Below are 21,480 nucleotides of genomic sequence, written 5' to 3' on the forward strand. Positions count from 1 at the left end.
CCTGGCTCTAGCACAGCAGGCCCGCCGCATAGGCCCTGCTGCCCCGGAGTCAGCTGGTAAGGCGACCTTCTCCTGCATAATTCACAGGCACCGGATCCCACCTGCAGCTCTTTATCATGCCCCAGAGTTATGGGTCCAAAAGGCTGCAGCGGGCAAGGGCTGGAAATACTGTGATGCTCTTGGCGAGGACAGGGGAGGTCCCTTCCAGCTCCCAGCTCTGCAGGAAACAGCGGGGCTTGTGCTGGGCTGGTCACAGGCCCCACCTTCAGTTACTGGCACAAACAAGAGAGACTGTGCATTAAGCCTATGAGGAAGGTAGGCAGGTACCACCCCTCCTCAAATAATCTGTTTGGCCTTTGGATGCCTTATAGGATCCTTCCCCACCTCACCCTGAGATCTGCCTTCTCTAGTCTCTTTAGCTCCTGCTGATTCAGAAGGGCCTGCCTGGCAGTGAGCTGGACAATAGCTGGAGGACAGCATGGGGCAGAGACAGAGGCCACCAGTGGGGACCAAACCCTGGGTACGGTGGCATGAGCCTGCCGTGGTCCCCAGAGCAGGCAGGGCTTACTTGTCTCCTTCGTAGAGGTGAGGTTTCCGCAGGGCCTGTGTGATGAAGGAATTCTCCTCTTTGCTCATGAACTCGGGCAGCGGGTGCGACAGGGGGCTCCAGTAGCACTCCTCACTCAGGGAGTGCAGCAGGACCCCTGCCAGATGCTTGGCCGCCATCTACAGAGAGGGTGGAACTCAGGTGCAGGCACAGGCTGGCTCCTGCCCAGCGTGCCCCCCCCCCGGCCAGGTCTGCCCCCTTGCAAGGTGCTGCCCCTCCTGGAGGCCCACTACCCCACCCCTAAGGAGCCCCCTGGCAGCTCTGTGTCTCCAGCACTGAGCTGCCCCACCCCTTCCACTGGCTTTTGACAGCTCCTACTTCATCTTTGGCCCTCTCACTTCTAAATCCTAGAGGGAGGAGTGGCGATGGCTCTGATTGGGATGAATAAAAGCCTAAGAAGGCAGGCCCGAATGGGGGCAAGAAAGCGAGCCAAAGTTATTTATTAAAACTGTAAACCAATTCCTAAGAATTAGAGGAGGTTTCAGCTCCGATCTAATGCAAGGGACTGTGCACAGTGCTGTGCTAAGAAGGATGCTGAGGGTGTGTCCCAGGATCGGGGGAGAGGAATGCGGAGATTGATTAGCAATGTCTGCCATGACTGTAAGAGTCAGAGGAGAAGCATGCATGCGAGGCACCATCCTCCCTGATTCAGGGGCTGCCTGCTAGGGCTTCAGCTGCTTCCCACTGAAATCAGCCCTGGATAAACCAGCCACAGCCAGCACCCGGCCCTGTTACCACTTTGAAGTTCTGAGTTGCTTTGGTCTCCACAGTGCGCAGGACCTCCCGGAGCTCTCTCATGCCTTTCACGATGTTCCTAGTGAGAAGACAGCAGAAGCAGAGTCATTACCAGCCTAGTTCCTGCAAAGACAGCCTCATCAAACCTGCAGACACAAGAAGCCTGTTTGTTGGAGCGTTATTTAAAAACATCCGATAATTGGCATGAAAGGTCAGAATTGTAACACCTGGAGCCTAGAGACCCAGGACACCATCAATCAAAGAACAGAAAGGGGGTTGCCTTCGTGGCGCAAGGGAAACGAATCAGACCAGTATCCATAAGGATGCGGGTTCGATCCCTGGCTTCACTCAGTGGATCAAGGATCCGGCATTGAGGTGAGCTGTGGTGTGGATCGCAGACACGCCTCGGATCCCGTGTCGCTGTGGCTGTGGCGTAGGTTGGCAGCTGTAGCTCCAATTCGACCCGTAGCCTGGGAACTTCCATATGCCTCAGGTGCAGCCCTAAAAAGCAAAAAAAAAAAAAAAAAAAAAAAAAAAAAAAAAAAAAAAAGTAACAAAAAGAGAGAGTAGAAAAGATCCTTCTCCCCCTGGTCCTCCAGAAACTCAGGCTTCCAGTTCACCAGCAGGAAGGGACCACGATCGAGTATTTCAAACAAGATGTTAACTTCGTCCAAGAGCTTGGGCTGGTGTCGGACTCTCTGATGTGAATCAGCCTCACATTCTCCACCTCCACCTGCCTACACTGGAATTCAGCCTCACCTCTCAGTCCCTCCCACCAGAGCCCTAGACTGGCCTGCGTCACCATGAGCCTACATGACAGTGACAGCTGGTCTCACCCCCTCCAATCCAGTCCTCTGGGCCTTAAAGGCCTTTTCCAGCTTTTGAAAGTACGATCCGTAGTGACAGACATGTGACAAGGCCACTCAGCGCACATGCACACATTGCTTAGAGGAAACTGCAGTTTCTTGACGCATTACTCACTCTACCACATGCAATGCATTCCAGCCTGATTTTTTCTATTTTATGTCTCTTCCTACTTCCCCATTCTAAACCTGCTAACGGCAGTCCACCGAACAGATCTTGCAACCTACTCAAGGGTGTGGCCTGAGTTTGAAAAACTGCTCCCTGTGTCCCTTAAGGGCTTTATTTGACCTGCACAAGTCAGCTTGTTCCTCCCCATGCTGGCCTTAGCTCGGTGCCCCCAGGCTCACAGAGCCCAGTCTAGACCCTCCGCACGGCCTCTCAGGGTATTGGGTCTGCTCCTTGCCTCTCTCCCATCTCATACCACTCAACTTTTTCTTTTCTTTCTTCTTTTTTATTTAAATATATGATTGCACCTGTGGCATATGGAAGTTTCCAGGCTAAGGGTCGAATCAGAGCTGCAGCTACCAGCTTACGACACTGCCACAGCAACACCATATCCAAGCTGCGTCTGCGACCTACACCACAGCTCACGACAACACCGGATCCTTAACCCACTGAGCAAGGCCAGGGATCGAACCCCCAACCTAATGGATACTAGTCAGGTTTGTTACCACTAAGCCACAATGGAAACTCCCCACTCAATCCTTTCTGAACAACCCTCCACAGTTCCCTATGTCAAGCTTTGGCACAGGCTTCCCTTACTGCCTTAAAGAACCCTGCCCCTTTCATCCTTAAAAATATCACTTCCTTCTTGCAGCCTTCCCAGGCCCTCCCCATGGCTACTCCTCCGGACTGCATAGCTCCTGTCCGGTGTTAATCCCCTTTTGAAGCAAGCCTGGCATAGCCGTCATTTTTCCATTTACAAGCTGACCCTTTCACACTGAGCATCCCCAGAGGGCAGGGCTCCTGCCTGCTCCTAAAGCTCAGCTCATGTCTGAGGATGGCCCCTTCTCACTTGTTTGGGGTATTCCCAGGATCACAGCTGGCAGGGGAAAGCAGAGGCTGCCAGGCCGGCAAATTTAGAAGTGGAAGATCATGGAGGGTGAGAAGCCAAAGGGGGCGGCCAGGAAAGTCACGTGCGCCTCTCCTGCAACTTTCATGCGGGAAACCAATTCCTGGGAGCTTTGGCGCTTGGAGCTACAAAGGGATAGGAGGTCAATGCTCTGCCTTCTGGGAAGTCTCTGCTTTCAGACCAGCAAGCCCCAAATGTGCAAACGTGCAACATGATAAACTCAGACCCGTTTGTAAGGCTGAGGAGGAGGCAGAGACCTGTGAGATACAGTCAGAGTCCCAACAATCGTCCCTGGTCTGCCTAGAGCTTCTGAAGACCAAGAGGGACAGGAAGCACAGGGCACCATGGGCCCTAAGAGACAGCTCCTGTCTGGGTGCTGCCACTGAGGGCAGGGGGCCCTGGGGCAGTCCCTCAGGGCCAGAGGAGGCTGGAGCAACCCAGACCTGGGGGTGATTTTCCACCCTGTGTGCTCCCTGCCAGCCTGTATCCTGGCCGCCTGGCCCAGGCTGCTACCAGGAAGCCTGAGCCAAAAGGGACTGCGGTTCCTTCTTCCCACTGCAAGGCAAGGACTGTCCTCCCTTTATACCTTTATTTTTTTATTTATTCTTTTTTTTGTTTTTTTTTTGTCTTTTTGCCTTTTCTTGGGCCGCTCCCACGGCATATGGAGGTTCCCAGGTGAAGGGTCGAATCGGAGCTGTAGCCACCAGCCTATGCCAGAGCCACAGCAACGCAGGATCCAGGCCACATCTGCGACTCACACCACAGCTCACGGCAACGCCGGATCCTTAACCCACTGAGCAAGGCCAGCGATCAAACCTGCAACCTCATGGTTCCTAATAGGATTCATTAACCACTGCGCCACTACTCCCCTCTCTGCCTTTAGTTTCTACATCATCCACATTCAAAGAGCGCTCCCAGACCAGGTTGGCATGGGTGTCACCTGGGGGCTTGGGAGACATGCAGACTCCCAGGGACCCTGCCTCCCCCAACAAGCACTCTTTAGGAATGAGAACTGCAACTTAACAAGATCCTGCGCCCCCAACGTTGTACATTTTCACTCGTTTCAAAATCTATAATCACCCTTATATATCTTTTCGGTAAGCCCCAATTTATTATTTACTTATTTATTTATTTAGGTGTACGCTTTTTTAGGGCTGCACCCTCAGCATATGGAGGTTCCCAGGCTGAGGGTTGAATCAGAGCTACCTCTGCCGGCCTACACCACAGCCACAGCAACACGGGACCGGAGCCGCATCTGCAACCTACAGCATAGCTCATGGCAATGCCTTAGCTTAACCCACTGAGCGAGGCCAGGGATCGAACCCGCATCCTCATGGATCCTAGTCACGTTTGTAACCTGTTGAGCCACAGCAGGAATGCTCCAATTTTTACTGAATGCAGGTAAAGAGAAAAACCAATATAGGTTCTGGTGGCCAGGGCCAGACAGGAGAGATCTGGAATCCCCGCTGGCACCAACCCATCCTGAGCTGTCAGGAATGACAGCGCGCCCCTCTGGGAAGTGGGAAACTAGCTGGGGTTTCTCCCACCAGCCTGAGTCATCCTGTCCCCAGGTCTACACTGCCAGTGCCAGGCAGAGATGGGGCTTTCCCGGCTTGAAAGGTCCCTTTGTTCTGGTTGCTCACGCTGACCTTTCTGAGCAAAGCTGCCACTTTTAACACTATCCCAACAGGGCCCTGGCCCAGAATCAGTCTGCATGTGGAGAAGCCAGGAGGCCAGGGATTCCAACTCAACTAAACCCCAGCTGGCCTGGAGCAGAGGGAGAGAGGAGATGGGCGAGAGGGGATGGGTGGAGAGAAACAGCCCATCTTAGGGGGGCCCACAGGTGGGCCACGCGGGCTCCCCTGGTCCCCTCCTTGGTCAGCAGCAGGCAAGGGGGCAGATTTTCCAAAGCACTTCATTCATCTCATCCAGTCTTTGCAACCACCAGCGTCACACTCCTGGGTACCAACGCAATGCCTGGAACGTAAAAGGCACTTAAGAAATCATCATGGGAGGTCCTGCTGTGGCTCAGCGGTTAACGAATCTGCCTAGCATCCATGAGGACACAGGTTTGATCCCTGACCTTGCTCAGTGGGTTAAGGATCTGGCATTGCTGTGGCTATGATGTAGGCTGGCAGGTATAGCTTTGATTAGACTCCTAGCCTGGGAATCTCCATATGCTGTGGGTGTGGCCCTAAAAAAAAAAAAAAAAAGAAAGAAAGAAAGACATCATCATGGAATAAACAAACCCTCATTTTCCAGTGGGAAAATCCGAGCCTGCAAGATGCTGCCTTCTCCGGCCATCACTCACCCAAGGGGAGAGGTGCCCTCCCCACAGGCACCAAGGGGCTCAGAGTTTACTCCCTTTTAACTAACCAGACCCTCAAGAAAGACAGTGTGTGTTTTCCAACCTGGCACAGTTACCCCTTCCTTTCCTGGCCATTTGACCTCCAGGATCCCACTGACTTAGCCTTTACAAAGTGCCTACTGTATACCAAGAGCCTGGATACTGTATACCAAGTGTCCTGTTCTCAGCAGGCTTTCAATTAATTCAGGGGGAATGAATTAAGAGACCAAACGAGTGAATGAATAGCTCATTCACAGCCCTGCACAGTCTATAAAATTAGCCATGCTCTTGATTTATCCAAGAGCTTGGTAAAATGTTTTGCATACAGTAGGTGCACAACCAATGTTTTGTGGAATGCGGGATTTGGTTGCATTTGAAACAGAGAAGGAAAAAGTGTGTGGAATTTTTCATTGAATGGAACCTAAACAGACTCTGGCACGTACAACCCTGGCCAGAAGCCCCCATCTCAGGGCTGGCACTGCTCATTGTGTATGAGAGGTTTCCAGCCAAAGGCCCAGAAACGCACAGCCAGTTGGCAGATCCCAACGGCTGGAGGGCTGAGTCAGGAGACAAGCTCAGGTGAAGTTCAAACGGTTAGCAAGTTCGTCCCTCCTGCTACAGACCCGCATCATCAGTTCAAAACCTAAAGCTCTCCTCTTTACTCGCAGCCGCAGAAAGAGGCGGTGACATTTCTTTTGCAGGGCCCTGAGGACGTACAGGCAAGGGGACCTTTCTAGTGAGGTGGGGGCGGTACGGGCAATGAAGGCTGTGCATTGAGAGGCTAGAAGGATGCTTTCTTCGATGGGCCTCCAAAGTCTCCCTGTGCCCAAAGCCTGACAGGGACCACCAGACTCTCCTGGGCTTCGCTGCTGGGTGATTCTGGTCCCTGAATGCCCCTTCAAGCAGTCTGTCTCCTGCCCTCCCCCCGGTCCCCCCCCAACTGCTGATACTGGGTGGTTGCTGAGAATAAAAATTACTGCTGACTGAACACACCCCTCAGGGGGTCACACCCAACAGCAGGCTGGGCCGTCTAAGGTGCCCCCTCCACACACACACACACACAGCAGAAAGGAAAAGTGTTTTCATAAAGCTGCACACCCTGCCAAGCCCTGGGGAACTCCCTCAGAAAACACACACTCCCTTCTCTATTGTTTGGTTTTGGTACAATGAGCACCTACTGCTTTAGTAATTAAAAAAGAATTTTTATTTTTAAAGAACATGCACAAAACACACAGCCCACCTAGTTCAACACACTTGGCTCAAGCTCACTCCCGGCCCTGAGCCAACCATGGGTTCTGCAGGTCCAGGGAGAAGCAAAGGGAAAAAACCACCCCAAAGACAGATGGCCCCTTGCCCGTTCTAGGGGAGAGAGCCAAGCCGGCTCAGGCTCACGTTCTTTTCTTGGGAAATGCCCGGAGCCTTGGTCCTAGGGAGGTCGGGTCACCAAGAGCTTTGCTGGCATTGCATCGCTGCCAGCCTCTCGTGCTGCGTCACCCCCACAGCTGCATCATGTGAAAGAGAACCAAGCCTCTCCTACAGCCAGGACCCTGAGCCCAGCTGCCACTGCCACCGCCCCCAACTCCCCCCACCCCTGTCTCCTCTCCCAACAGAAAGGTGCCTCCTCCAACAGACAGGTGCGGTAGCTGGCAACCGCAGAACTGCCTGGGGTGAGGCTCAACCAGAGTCCATGGCTGCCCTCTGGTGGCGGCGAGGGGAAGTGGACCCCAGGTATCCCGGGTCCCTGCCTTTGGGGAGGGGCCTCCCAACTCCTGACGGTCAGGAAGTACTTGCAATCCCAGGTCAGTTAGGGACCCTGCCATCAGCCACAGAGCAAGCGGCAGGAGTTGTCTGAGGGAATGAACTACTGGATCAAGAGGACAAGGTCCTTGGAAAAAATGAATGTCCCTCAGACAGTGAATGAGTAAGTGGCAGCCAGGTCTCACTGAAGCCCAGAATTAAAGGAGCAGCAGTGCCCGGAGGCCGAGCAAACATCACCACATAGTGCAGGGCAGAACACCACACCCTTTAAATTATGTCAAACCTCAACTGCAGGGACCTTGGGAGCAGGCCCTGCTTGTGGCCATCTGGCCCCTGGGGCTGAGTGCCCCACACTCAGAAGGAGCTCCTCCGGCCCCTCTGGGGACTGGGTCCACCCCCTGCCCACGGGGGGAATGAGCTCAAGCCCTCAGACTCTAGCCCAGAAACAGGTCCCCCCATCTCCTCCTGTCCCTTAAGCCGTCAGGGACCTCTTCTACGGCCCAGCAACGCCCAAGCCCGGGGGTGGGAGGAGGCCCACTGCACCAGCCCCCAGGATGAACTGTCTCCTTAGATCCAGCCTGTCCCAGGCAGCAGCAGGACCCCACCTCTCTGCCCTCTCTTCCTCTGGCACAGAGCGCTGGCTCCTATGCAGTCAGCGCCCCACTGGGATGTGAGCCCCTTAAGGAAGGTTGGTCATCATCCTGCCCTGGGATGGGGCGGGGGCCTGGGACGTGAAGGGCTGGGCTCTTCCCACCCCACACACCCCCTCCAAATGCATGCACACACACACACACACACACACACACACACGTGCTGGGCCATGAGCTCTCTGAACACAGAGAAGGGTTTCTGCCCCTTCCCAAACACCTCAAGAGCCCAGGTAAGAGAGGGTGAATTTAACCAGCAGAAGTGGCTCTGGAGCCCTTGAAAAGACTTCAGAGCTGCCCTAGCAAACGTGACCCATATCAAGTGTCTGCGGACCAATCTCACCCTGACCTCCTGCCTCTCGTACCTTGGGCTCAGACAGAGGTTCTCAGGTTGGGGTGATTTTACCCCTGGACCCCACCCTAGGACCTATCTCAATGGAGACATTTAGTTGTCACACTCAGGGCCGGGGGAATCTGCTAACTTCTAGGGGATAGAGGCCAGGGATGTCGTTAAAACCTACAATCTATAGGACAGGCCCCCACAATGAAGGGTATCAGCTCGAAATATCAACAGTGCTGAGGCTGAAAAATCCTGGGCTGGAGATCGTGGAAACGAAGCCAACTAGTAACCATGAGGTTGTGGGTTCGTCCCTGGCCTCGATCAGTGAGTTAAGGATCCTGCGTTGCCGTGAGTTGTGGTGTAGGTCACAGAGGAGTTTTGGATCCCACGTGGCTGTGGCTGTGGCGTAGGCTGGTGGTTGCAGCTCTGATTCACCCCCTAGCCTGGGAACTTCCATATGCCGCGGGTGTGGCCCTAAAAAAAAAAAAAAAATCCTGACTCTTTTTTTAAACTTCCTAACAACAACAAATGTGTAAGAAAAATACTGGAACCAGTGATTCACCTAGGAAGACATAACTATGACCTGAAGACCCTGCTACATAATTGCAAGAGCTCACTGGTGCAGACCTACCGTGGGTATGCTGGGTCCTGTGCTATGTAATGAGCCTGGCCTTGGGCTGTGGCATTGGACAGACCCAGTTTAGCGCTAGCTTTGCTGGCACCACCACCTGGTAGCCTTGGGACTTTTGGGCAAGGTGCTTAACCTCTTCGTCCGTGGAATGGGACTATTAGTTCCAACTTCATGGGATTCCATGTCATGGCATCAGCATTCTGCATGATATGCAATAAGGAGTCAACGAACATGAGCTACTATGAAAAAGAAAGGTGTAAAGAAACGATTTCAAGCCCAGCCAGGCAACCAAGGCTGCTCTATGTATGTCATGTCCCAGGACCACCTCCGGGCTGGATGTGTTCACAGGAAACCGAGAGAGGGGCTGAGTTGCTGCCATGTGCGTTGGGCAGTGCCACTCACACTCAGACTTTCAAATGTTTGGGCTGTGTGCTTGGAGATGATGAACCCATTTCCATCCTGCTTTATTTGGGAGGCGGGGCAGGGCTGGGCAGGGGAGTCAGCATCCTGGCTTGAAGGACCAAAATCTGTGCTTCAGGAGGAAAAGAGGACCAAGGGAGGGGGACGAAGGGACAGGGACAGAAAAGTAACTAAAGTTACTTGGGCTTTGGGGGAGGGGTGCTGGTCGGTTAATGCCTCAACCCACGATCAGTGCTTCTGCATCCACCCCCGCGCGCGCGCGCGCACACATACACACACACACACAGCCTGAGTGTACAATACAAAGAGACAGGGGAGGAAGCAGGCCCACTCTAGGAAGGAGCCTGCCTGGTTCCAGGAAGAGGACCCACCCTCTGCGAATGTGACTCAGGGTCCCCGAGAGGGGAGGAGGGCCCTGACTCAGCCCACCAGGATCGGCCCCACCACCAGGGCCATTCTCCCACACCCACAGGGGCCCAGACTGCCCTCTGACACCCCAAAATTGGAAATGGATGGGTTTCCAGGCCACTCAGAAATGAAGCTGGAATCCCGGGGGCGGGGGGGAAAGGTCGGGCAAATGACTCAAGCTCCTGTAGCCCCGTCCCCTCACTGGTGGACAGGGGTCACTCGACCTCCCTCACAGTGTCATACACAGAGCACATGGCCCAGCCTGGCACAAAGCAGGTGCCTAAGAACTGCTGGCTCTCTCCCTCCTTCCCTCCCGGCTATTCCTGACTTTCCCCTTAACCTCATCACACCTGCAGAGAGGTCGGTGTGGGGAAGGCAGCGGGCAGCCCTGGGGTGGAAGTGGGGGAACCCTGGCAGAGAGGGAGTTAATATGCTCTGCATTTCAGACTCAAGTGCTTTTCTTTTCTTTTTCTTTTCTTTTTTTTTGCTTTTTAGAGCAGCACCCACAGCACATGGAAGTTCTCAGGTTAGGGATCCCATCGGAGCTACAGCTGCCAGCCTACACCACAGCCACAGCAACTCAGGATCCGAGCTGTGTCTGCGGCCTACACCACAGCTCACAGCAACACCGGATCCTTAACCCACTGAGCAAGGCCAGGGATCGAACCTGAATCCTCATGGACATGAGTCAGGTTTGTTTCCACTGCACCACGACAGGAACTCCCAGAGTCAAGTGCTTTTCATTCCTTCCTACCCTCTGGACCCTCACACCCTGGGATGCAGGGCAAACGGACGCCCCGTTAGAGGTGGGGGTGAGGCCGTGGAGGAGGAACTCACTCGGGGTCACTACGCGGCCCTGACGGCCACCAACTCTTCAAACCGGAAGCAGGGACGGTGCATCCCAAGCAGGGGCATGCTGGGGGGAGGGGAGGATGGACAAACACCAGGCTGTGAGCATCTCGGGGGCGGCAGCAGGGTCTCCGCTGCAGGGTTTCTGCTGTGGGCAGTGCAGCCTGGTGGTTAATGGTCTCAGACCTGGAAGATTCTCTGTGCCTCGCTTTCCCATCTGTAAAATGGGGGTGTAATTTCCCATCTGTAAAATGGGGGTGTAATCACAGCACTGATCTCAGAGGGCTGCTGGGACGACTGAATACCTAAGCAAGCAAAGCCCTAAGTGCCTGGCCCAAATTCAGCACCTAAGAGGTGACACACATAAGTATAACAAATTATTTCGTTAAAGAACTGAATAAAGGGCACACAGAACACTAAAATGGGAACTGTCCCCTCCCCACAAGCTCTTCTCGATGGGGCTCCTGTACAGAGGAAGGACACTTCTTCTGCAAGAGGCCTTGGGAGAGAGAACTTCTTAAACGGAGAGCAGGTGTCAGCAACCTCTTTTCCGTAAGGGGCCAGGGAGCCAGTATTTTAGGGTTAGCCGTCCAGTCTCAACCCCAGCTACTCATCTCTGAGGGTGAGATGACCTAAATGAATGGGTGTAGCTATGTGCCAATAAAACTTTATTTGCAAACACGGGGCGACGACAGTCTCCAGCGAGAGGAAAGCAGCCGGTGGCAGGTGGCAGCTGCCTGGGTGGTAAACACAGGAACCAGTCCCCTGGGCTACCATCTCATGGAAACTCAAGTTCAGGAACCGAAAAAGAACAGAAAAGCTGGTGGCAGGGCCAGAGCAGAGGCAGCGTGCTTGCTGCCCAGGATCCTGGTGATGCCCCTTGCTACTGGTGGTCGGTCTGAGGCACCCAGGGCTCCTGGGCCAGGCCGACTGGCAGGTAAATCACCTTGGCACTATGGGCCTCCCAACCCTTGCGTCCCAAATGGGGACACCACCGCCACCCCCCCCCCGGCCTAGCACTTGAGAAACTAAAAAAAAAAAAAAAAAAAAAAGGTATACATTTTTAAGCTTGAGCCAGCAGCCCACCCAGTTGTAGACCACCTCAAAAAAAAAAATTACAAATAAATGATAATAATGCCTTCGATTTTCTAAGCAGCTGTGATGAATCAGGCGCTCTGGTGGGTGTTTATGCACGAGGGGAGGGCAGGGAGAGAGCATGTTTCCTGGCCGGGTCCCCCTCCCTGGTCGCACCATTTGGAGGACAAGACTCGTGCAGCATCCCCACCTCCTCTAACGTGAGCGCAGAGTGGAAAGAGAGAAACGGCACAGGCCTCCTTCAGGCTGGGGTCCAGCCGAGGCAAGGCTGCCTCCCCCCAGGCCCGCGCTCACCCCGGCCATCTCAAGCCACCCCTGCCTCCTGGAAGTGGCCTCACCACGGCCTGCTTTGCCTTCTGGACAAGGACTCCACTTCCTTCTCTCCCGGGCGTCCCACTCCCTGAACGACAGGCTGTAGCTCTGGCAGGACAGGGATGCCCTCGGATGCAAAGCTGCTGGGCCAGATCCTGCAGTTCGGTCCAGCTGCTCCCCTCGGAGTCTCAGAGCAATGGTTCCTGAAGCTGGGTCACCCCCAAGACCCACCTCCGCAAGGGCTCCACGTCAAACTACGTCGAAAACTTCACGTGACTTTGCCTTCTCCCGAAAACGGACTATCTGCATTCAAGCTTCTCTGAGTTCCCATCCTCAAGGGTCTGAGACGTCTTTAACTCATCGTTTCCCAGACAATCCTAGCATCCTCAGCTTCATCCTCATTTCTCCAGCCCCACCCAGACTCCTAGCTCCAGGAATATCCCCACCCCCGAGCATCCCCTCCACCACGGGGCCCAGGCCAAAGATGCCTGTTCCAGCCCACAGCCCACCAAGTCCTAAGCCCACCTGCAGGTGTGGGCTTAGCTACCTCCCCCTGGATCCCGCAGAGAGCAGCTTCATGGGGAAGAGAGACAGATGAGCAGGAACATGAAAGAGGCACACAACCAAGCCCTGAGTAGGAAAAGCAACAGTACTCTAAGATACTACTTTGTTGTTGTTTAAAAAGAAAAAATGCACCTGCATGTGTGTACATAGAAAAACATGAAAAGACATACATCAAGGGAGTTTCCGTCATGGTGCAGTGGTTAAGGAATTGGACTAGGAACCATGAGGTTTGTGGGTTCGACCCCTGGCCTTGCTCAGTGGGTTAAGGATCTTATGTGGCCAGTAAGCTGTGGTGTAGGTCGCAGATGCGGCTCGGATCCTGCGCTGTCGTGGCTCTGGCGTAGGCCAGCGGCTACAGCTCCAACTAGACCCCTAGCCTGGGAACCTCCATACGCCTCTGGAAGCAGCCCTAGAAAAAGCAAAAAAAAAAAAAAGACATACATCAAGATGTCAATAGGAATTCTAGAGTACAGCAAATTTTTTTTTTTCTATAAAGGACCAGACAAGTTTTAGGCTTGGCGGCACAGAACTCTGCAGTTGCTGCTCTAAAGCAGCCATAGATACAGAGGCTACCTAAACGAATGGGCAAGCTGTGTTGCAATAAAACTTAATTCACAAAAGCAGGTGGCTCACTAGAAGGCCATAATTTGCCAGTTCATGATCTAAAGACTGAACATGTGATTTCTCTCTTTTTTTCTTCTGTTTTGGCCACACCATGGCATACAGAGTTCCCAGGCCAGGGATCAGATCTAAGCTGCCGTTTTGACCTAAGCTGCAGCAATGCCAGATCCTTAACCCGCTGTGCCAGGCCAGGGATTAAACCTGTGTCTCAGTGCTCCCAAGATGCCACTGATCCCATTGCACCACAGCAGGAACTGCGAATATGTGATTTTTAATATTCTCACTTTATATTTTAACATATTTCCCAAATTTTCTACCACAAGCATTATTATATTACTTAATACACTATGAGGGGTGAGGGAGGGATCATTATGTGCTTTTCAAGATGCAAACAACACTTAAAACACAAAAATTTAATCTCCCTAAGAAAAGTGCACATTGATAATGATGCTGAGATAGCACATTTCATGAATAAAGACTGATAAACATCAAAAAACTTGAGCAAAGTTGGGGGGTGGGTTTAAGAAGCAGCCTCTCTCACACCTCTTGGTGGCAAAGAAACTGAAACAATCCCTATAAGGTCCAAGTTGGCATCTCAACCCCCATGACTGAGGCTCACACCTTTTGACCCAGAACTTTCCTATCCAAAAATTCACCCTACAGACAGTCTCCCACTGAAATAATGCACAGGTTCTATTCTGGACTCTGGCATATGCTCAAAACAGACCAAGTCAGAGAGCAATGACCTATCTGTTCCTCGGTTGGGAACCAAGTGAACAAATTACAGGACATCTGTACGTAGGATTTTTTTTTTTTTTTTTTTTTTTTTTTTGCTTTTTGTCTCTTCAAGGGCCACACCTGCGGCATATGGAGGTTTCCGGGCTAGGGGTCCAATTGGAGCTGTAGCCGCTGGCCTATGCCAGAGCCACAGCAATGCGGGATCCGAGCTGCATCTGCAACCTACACCACAGCTCACGGCAACGCCGGATCCTTAACCCACTGAGCAAGGCCAGGGATCGAACCCGCAACCTCATGGTTCCTAGTCGGATTCGCTAACCACTGAGCCATGACGGGAACTCCTGTACACAGGATATTACACATATGATGCAGCACTGCAAAGAAATGGCAGCTCTGATATGGAAAATCTCCAAGAGATTTTTAAAATTTATTTCTACTTAGTTTTTTCAAGAGATACCTTTTAAATGAAAAAAGGCAAAGGAGAAAACATGTACTAAAAAAAGGAAGAAGATAATACATACATATAATTGTTTGCATACACTGCTAATTATCTTGGAATAATATAGGAGCCGAGAAGCGCTGTCTACAAAGGAACCAGGAGGCAGCAGGTGGAGAGGAAGGGAAATTTCTTATTGTTTATTCTTTTCTGCCCCCCCCCGACGCCCCCGCCTTTTAGGGCCTCGTCTGTGGCACATGGAGGTTCCCAGACGAGGGGTCAAATCAGAGCTACAGCTGCAGGCCTACTCCACAACCACAGAAACTTGGGATCCAAGCCACATCTCCGACCTACACCACAGCTCACAGCAACGCTGGACCTTTAACCCACTGAGCGAGGCCAGAGATCAAACCTGAATCCTCATGGATACCGTTGGATTTGTTTCCACTGCACCACAAGGGAACTTCCTGTGCCTTTTAATTTGGGATCAGGTGCAAGAATGATCTATTTCAAAAATGTCAAATTTAAAAGAATGAATAAAGTAAAATTTAACCAAATAAATCATACCAAAAATAAAATATGGGCTTCAAAGGACTCTAGCCAGTCAGAGCAAAGAAAGCTCATGATCCTGACCCCTCAGGTTCCTCACCTGTGGGGAGGTGGTAACACCTGCGTGGCTGGCACACCTCTGCCTGGTGAGGTGTGTGCCCAGCCCCCATGGTGATGGCTGCACTGAGTCCCTCCACTTGTCTGCTTGTCCTCTGGCCCCAGCCCACTGTGTCTGCAGAGGGTGACAACGATGCCAAGGAAGGAGCTGATGGGGCACAGGAAACCCTGGCCCCCCCACCTGCTGGTCTCCAGACTCAGGGAGGCACTGAGCCCTGCCGAGCCACCAAAAGAGCCACAGTTGCCACCAACACGCAGCACCCCCCCCCAATTGTGCCCCTTCTCCTTCCCTCCCTCCCCACCATCCAGCCACCACACAGGTCCTGGCACCTGTACCACCAGCCCTTCCCACCCATGAGGAAGCACCCACCGCTCTTCATGGAGGGAGGGCGCTCTGCTTAACCCCAAGGAGCAAGAGACGAGGGAAGGGGTTCTGGGCACCACGCTCTTGGGTCCCAGGGCCCTCCAGTCGACGCACAGCACAAGCTTGCTGCCACCTCAACAGCAGGGCAGACACACCCCTAAAATGATCCAGACCTTTATTTTCACCACACTTTGCCCACATCTCACAACTCCTTGAAAGTTGGAATAAGCAGGAAACCCCTTTTCCATTAAATTTGGAGGGGAAGGAGGCTCCGAGAAGCAAAATGACTTTAGGTGACACTTCGGGTGACAGTGACAACCACCAGACCATCCAGCACACCATATTTCACTCTTCTATACCGCGCTTCTAAAGAAGGCCACCCCCAATACGTGGGCTGCAGTGCTTCAGCAGCCTCCTGAGGCTCAACGGTCACCTGAGCGCCTGGGCAAGCGCCGTCTGACAAGACGTGAACAAGCCAGTGTCCCCTGTTCTCCCCGGGGAGCCTGCACACACGGAGGTCAAAGGAGAGGGACGCCTGACTCAGAGCAACCTTTCCTGACAGCTCTCAGCCCAGAAGACGCCTCCTGCTCCTGCCCCCGAGAAACATCCAGGCCCCAGCCCCCAGCCCCCGAGAAGTGCCCAGGCCCCGCCAGGCTGCCACGACCTACCCCTTCTTCAGGTTTTTCACGTAAGCGCTCTGGAGGGCGGCCTCCAGGAAGTAGGTGAGCTCATAGTCCACCAGGGGAGAGCCTTTCAGATGCCGGGATGTGGTGTTACTTGTGACCTGAGAAAGAAACACACAGAGTCACTGTCTGGACATTGTGAGGCACAGGGGCTGGGGCCGGGGTCCGCCCAGGCAGAGCGGTGGCTGCATCACCACCCAAGCCTCCAGGGGCACTTAGGGCCCTACTGAGACCAAACTCAACCTAGCGTGCTTTAATTTAAGACAGGGTCTAGGTGTTCCCATTGTGGCTCAGTGGTTAATGAATCCGACTAGGAACCATGTGGTTGAGGGTTCCATCCCTGGCCTCGCTCAGTGGATTAAGGATCCGGCATTGCTGTGGTGAGGTGTAAGTCGCAGATGAGGCTCAGATCCCACGTTGCTGGGGCTCTGGCTCCAATTAGACCCCTAGCCTGGGAACCTCCATATGCCGCGGGTTCAGCCCTAGAAAAGACCAAAAAAAAAAAAAAAAAAAAAAAAAACTTTTAATTTAAGACAGGTCTAAAGCATCCTCCTGGCACAAATGCTGGATGCCCTTAAGAGCTCTAGAAAGCTGGTTTTAGACACGAGGAAACTGAGGCTCAGAAAGTGCCTGAAGTCACAAAGCTGGCCTGGGCCTCAAACTCAAATCTGGCCAGCAACACATTCCAGGCTCTTCTACCATATACTGATTCTACTATATATTCATTCAACAAACACTTGAGTCCCTACCAGACACCATGGTCTTGTCACATCATCATGGAACCTCAGAATAGCCCAAAGGGCTGGGACCCCTGGTTCCAGAGAAAGCTGAGGGACAATTATGTTACTGAGCTATCGCTGAAGCCTCAGCTCTGAGAGGGTCACCTAGACCCACTGATGGGCCTGCTTTTACTATGCACCTCCTCCTCTGATCTGGGGGAGGGGATCAACAAGCCACCCACAATATCTTTCAGAAACTGAAGTAGGAGTTCCCATCATGGCGCAGCGGAAATGAATCCGACTAGCAACCATAAGGTTGTGGGTTCAATCCCTAGCCTTGCTCAGTGGGTTGAGGATCCAGTGTTGTCGTGAGCTGTGGTATAGGTTGTAGACATGGCTTGGATCTGGTGTGACAATGGCTGTGGCTGTGGCCGGCAGCAACAGCTCCAATTAGACCCCTAACCTGGGAAGGGAACCTCTATATGCCACAGGTGCAGCCCTAAAAAGGACAAAAAGCCAAAAAAAAAAAAAAAAGAAAGAAAGAAAGAAAGAAAGAAAAGAAACTGAAGTACATTTAAGAGAGATTCTTAGTTCCTCAGAGGTTGGGGCTGGCTCACCCAGCAGAAGGGACACCCAGCATCCCTGAGAACGCACAGGGTCCTATGGCCTGCCCTCCCTTGACCCCAGATAACCAGGTAGTGGAGCCCATTTGCCTGCCCAGTGCCCCCAGGCACTGATTCCGGCCCTGGACACCATGAGACCTCATCACTCTAATCCCCTTTTAAGAGTCCAAAGCCTGGGCTTCTGACCAAAGGGGAGACTGTCTATTTCATGAAAGCTTCCTCCCAATTTTGCACCTTTCCATGTGCAATTCAAACGTGAAGAGCTCCTCAAACACTGCATGTGACCTTGGCAGAGGTCAACTCCTGTCTCCACGTGGCCCTCTGCCAGGGACTACACTCTAGTCTTGTTTCTCCTGAGTCTCCCAGTCACCCCTTCTTCCCCCTGAAGTTTCGCCCAGCAGAGGGGCTCTAAGGCAGGGGCTCTCAACAGGAGGGCACACTTTTGCCCCTTGGGACATTTGGCAACATCTGGAGACACTTTGGTTGTCACAGTGGGGGGAGCGTGGCTGCTGTGCGTAGAGGCCGGGGGTGCTCCTACAGCACTCAGGGCAGCCCCACCCCAAGAACTGTCCTGCCCCAAACATCAGCCTGCTGAGGCTGAGAATCCCTGCTCAAGGGGAATTGCCCCAGCCTGAGAAGGACTCCTCCAAATAGGCCTGTCGCAAAAACAGGTGCTGGGTTGACACTGTGACATTTGCCAAAGTAGGTCAAGTTCAAACATCTGGGCGCTGAGTCTCGCCACTCGTGACAGCTTCCTTCATCTGGATGCCAATCGTAATTCACCGTGCCACACAGCCTGCCAGCTAACGTCTACTCAACAGGATGCTCAAGTACCACCCCAAAGTCACAAGTGCCCCAGGGTGCAAACCCTGCCAGTGCCACTTATGAACTGTATGAATTCTGGGAAGCTATTTAACTCCTCTCCAGACCAGAGTTTCTTCAGGTACAACATCAGAATAACAACAGTAACAAGTTCCAGCTGGCTGCTTGAGGGTTCAATTAGAAAACAACGGTGTGGAGTTCCTTTGCAGCGCAGTGGTTAACGAATCCGACTAGGAACCATGAGTTTGCGGGTTCGATCCCTGGCCTTGCTCAGCGGGTTAAGGATCCGGCGTTGCCGTGAGCTGCGGTGTAGGTCACAGACGCAGCTCAGATCCCACGTTGCTATGGTTGTGGTGTAGGCCGGCAGCTACAGCTCCGATCAGACCCCTAGCCTGGGAACCTCCATATGCCACGGGTGCGGCCCTAGACAAAGGCAAGAAGACCAAAAAAAACAAAAAAACAAAAAAAAAAAACAACGGCAAAGTACCCAGGGTAGCACCTGCCAGGAAAGCAGTAACTGTTAACAGTATCTCTGTTGACTATGGCTGCCTGTCCTCCCCACAAACACCCCCACACCCCAGGGGGGAAGAACTGAGGCACCACTGCAGTTGCTGCTAACACCTGGAACTGCTGTCCTATAGACAGTTCATACAGGCGCCTTGACGCAGGATCCAGGAGGAGGTCTGAGAACTTCCTGACCCCAGTGGCCAGCTCTGCCAGCCTCTGCAAGACTTAAAAAATGGGCCCCAAGATCTCCTTCCCCCGAGGGGATCCAGGAGGGAGCTTCTGGGAAACCTGAGAGCCGGGAAGGGTGTCTACAAGAACCAGCCTGACTGCTCCCTTCCAAGGGGAAAATAAATAGTAGGAAAATGGCTTAAACAGGGATGAATGTGGTACCTACTTTGGAGAGCTGCTTACATAAGGGGTAAACCAGTGAATGGACACAAGCAGGGCTTTCGCCTTTGGTCGTAGTCACTAAGGAGGCTCCCAGCCCTTGACAGATGGTGTGTATGCATCTATTTATTAAAACTGTTTTCTTTTCTTTTTTTTTTTTTTTTTTTTGCTTTTTTTAGGGCTGCACCTGCAGCATGTGGAAGTTCCCAGGCTAGAGATCGAATCGGAGCTACAGCCGCTAGCCTGCACCACAGCAACTTGGGATCAGAGTTGCCTCTGTGACCTACACCACGGCTCAGGGCAACGCCAGATCCTTAAGCAAGGCCAGGGACCAAACCTGCATCCTCATGGATACTAGTTGGGTTTGCAACCCACTGAGCCACAAGGGCAACTCTGTAAAACTGGCTCACGCTGACCAACTCAGGATACGGGAATGCATTTTCCAATGGACGAAGCAGAGCATCTTTAGGGGCTGGTGGAGGGTCCACTTTTCTAATCTGTACAAGCAGTACCTACAGGCCAGCGGGGGGCAGAGGCACATGGATACAGGTGCTTCATAGAGGGTAGCGGTGACCACGGGGCTGTTATTCCCAGCTCACCTTCTCCAATTCCTGCAGGAACACCTGAGCGATCCAGGAGGCCCTCTCGAAACAGGTGATCACTTCCTCCTCCCTCTCAGTCAGGCGGTGGCGAGAGGCGATCGAGTTGGGTAGGCGTTCCAGGGAGAGGCCTGTGGGAGGAGGACAGCACCTCGCACCTGCCCCACTCGGGACCCCGACTCCGGGTCCCTCCCAGGGGCCCAGGGTGGGCTCATCCAAGGAGACCGTGAAGCAGCCAGTGGGAGGCGGAGGTCCTGGGAGAGGAAGGAGGGGGCTCAAGCAAGGATGGTATTAGCGGCAGCTGGGATCAAGCGGTGGCCCGACAGCAGGCACCCATGCCCCACGAGGGAACCAGGCTATGGCACCCCCACTCCTGCCTGTCCTTCCAGGAACCAGTCCTGACCCCTCCTCCCAGGTGCTGGGAGAAAACATCCCCTCCCCAGGCACTCACTAAGTCTATACCACGGGGTGGTTATTTACAGCCAGCGCTTCTCTCCCCTGGTAGTTAATGGGGGCTAAAGGTGAGTCTTTGTGGATTACCCCAGACCCTAGCTCCAATTACACAGCATTTATAAGCACCCTCCCGTGGAACCAAACCATGTCTACCTCATCTATGTCTGCAGTGGAGCCTGACGTTGTTGTTTGTTTGCATCCAGGGCAAGAGCACCACTACTCCTGCAGCCTCAGCCCCCAGGGTTCACAGGGCGAAGAGCACGCCCCACCTCCTAGGCAGGCACGGGAGCCCGGCTGACCCATCGTCAGGGCCACAGTGATTGGCTAAGGGTGTGCACGTGGCCTGGTCTGGGCGGAGAAGACCCAGTCCCAGAATTCTTACCCTTTCCACCAGGCTCATTAAACCAAGAGGCCAGCCTGGAGATGTTAGGAACAGCCTGCCTCAAAATGAAGCTATAGGACTTCTCACGAGGCTCACAAAGCTTCACCACGGGAGTTCCCGTCGAGCACAGCGGAAACAAATCCGACTAGTATCCGTGGGGATTTGGGTTCGATCCCTGGCCTGCTCAGTGGGTTAAGGATCGGGCGTTGCTGTGAACTGTGGTGTAGGTCACAGACGCAAATCCTGCATTGCTGTGGCTGCGCCACAGGCTGGCAGCTGTAGCTCTGATTCGGCCCCCAACCAGGGAACTTCCATATGTCATGGGTGCAGCCCTAAAAGACCGGAAAAAAAAAAAAAAAAAAAAGCTACACCATATGAATGTTGTTAACGTGATTGCGCACCTGAAAAGGGTTAAGATGGTAAATTTTTATGTGTTTTTTTAACCAAAATTTTAAATATAAAAGCATAGCTCTAAAGCCAAAAAAAAAAAAAAAAAAAAAAACCAAAGTTCCCAAACTAGGAGAAACCAAGAAGGGAAAAGCTGTAAAGGAAAACAACTATATTTATGCCTCGTTTGGGTTTTTTGTTTTGTTTTGTTTTGTTTTTTTTGGAGACAGGAAAAAGACTGAATAAACTCTTAGTCATAAAAAAAAAAAAGTGAAGTCTACACAAAGCAGAGATGAGACATGATGGAAAAGGGCAGATTTCCAAAGACAGTGTTTGAGCACCCTGCCTGAAGCTCTGCCCCCCTGAACTTTCCAGAATATGCACAGATAGTCCCTTCCTGCAACGTTTTTCTCAGAGTAGGGACCAAAGTCCACTTAAATGGTG

The 21,480-nt window shown here is 52.8% G+C and overlaps 1 protein-coding gene across 5 annotated transcripts in view; it reads right to left on the reverse strand.

The window, feature by feature from the left end:
* The window catches only part of TTC7A (tetratricopeptide repeat domain 7A), a 134,360-nt gene that overhangs the window by 77,553 nt on the left and 35,327 nt on the right, over positions 1 to 21,480 (reverse strand). For 4 of the 5 annotated variants that reach the window (XM_021087552.1, XM_021087553.1, XM_021087550.1 and 1 more), the window contains 4 exons: positions 19,815 to 19,945; positions 16,143 to 16,258; positions 1,343 to 1,421; positions 569 to 726 (listed from right to left, as the gene is read on the reverse strand). In XM_021087552.1, the coding sequence (XP_020943211.1) occupies positions 569 to 726; positions 1,343 to 1,421; positions 16,143 to 16,258; positions 19,815 to 19,945 (484 nt within the window). Of the gene's footprint in view, positions 1 to 568; positions 727 to 1,342; positions 1,422 to 16,142; positions 16,259 to 19,814; positions 19,946 to 20,420; positions 20,808 to 21,480 lie in introns of those variants that run through there. The other variant, XM_021087555.1, reaches the window with a different exon arrangement.

This window comes from Sus scrofa, chromosome 3, assembly GCF_000003025.6.
Source record: "Sus scrofa isolate TJ Tabasco breed Duroc chromosome 3, Sscrofa11.1, whole genome shotgun sequence".
NCBI classification, from domain to species: Eukaryota; Metazoa; Chordata; class Mammalia; order Artiodactyla; family Suidae; genus Sus; species Sus scrofa.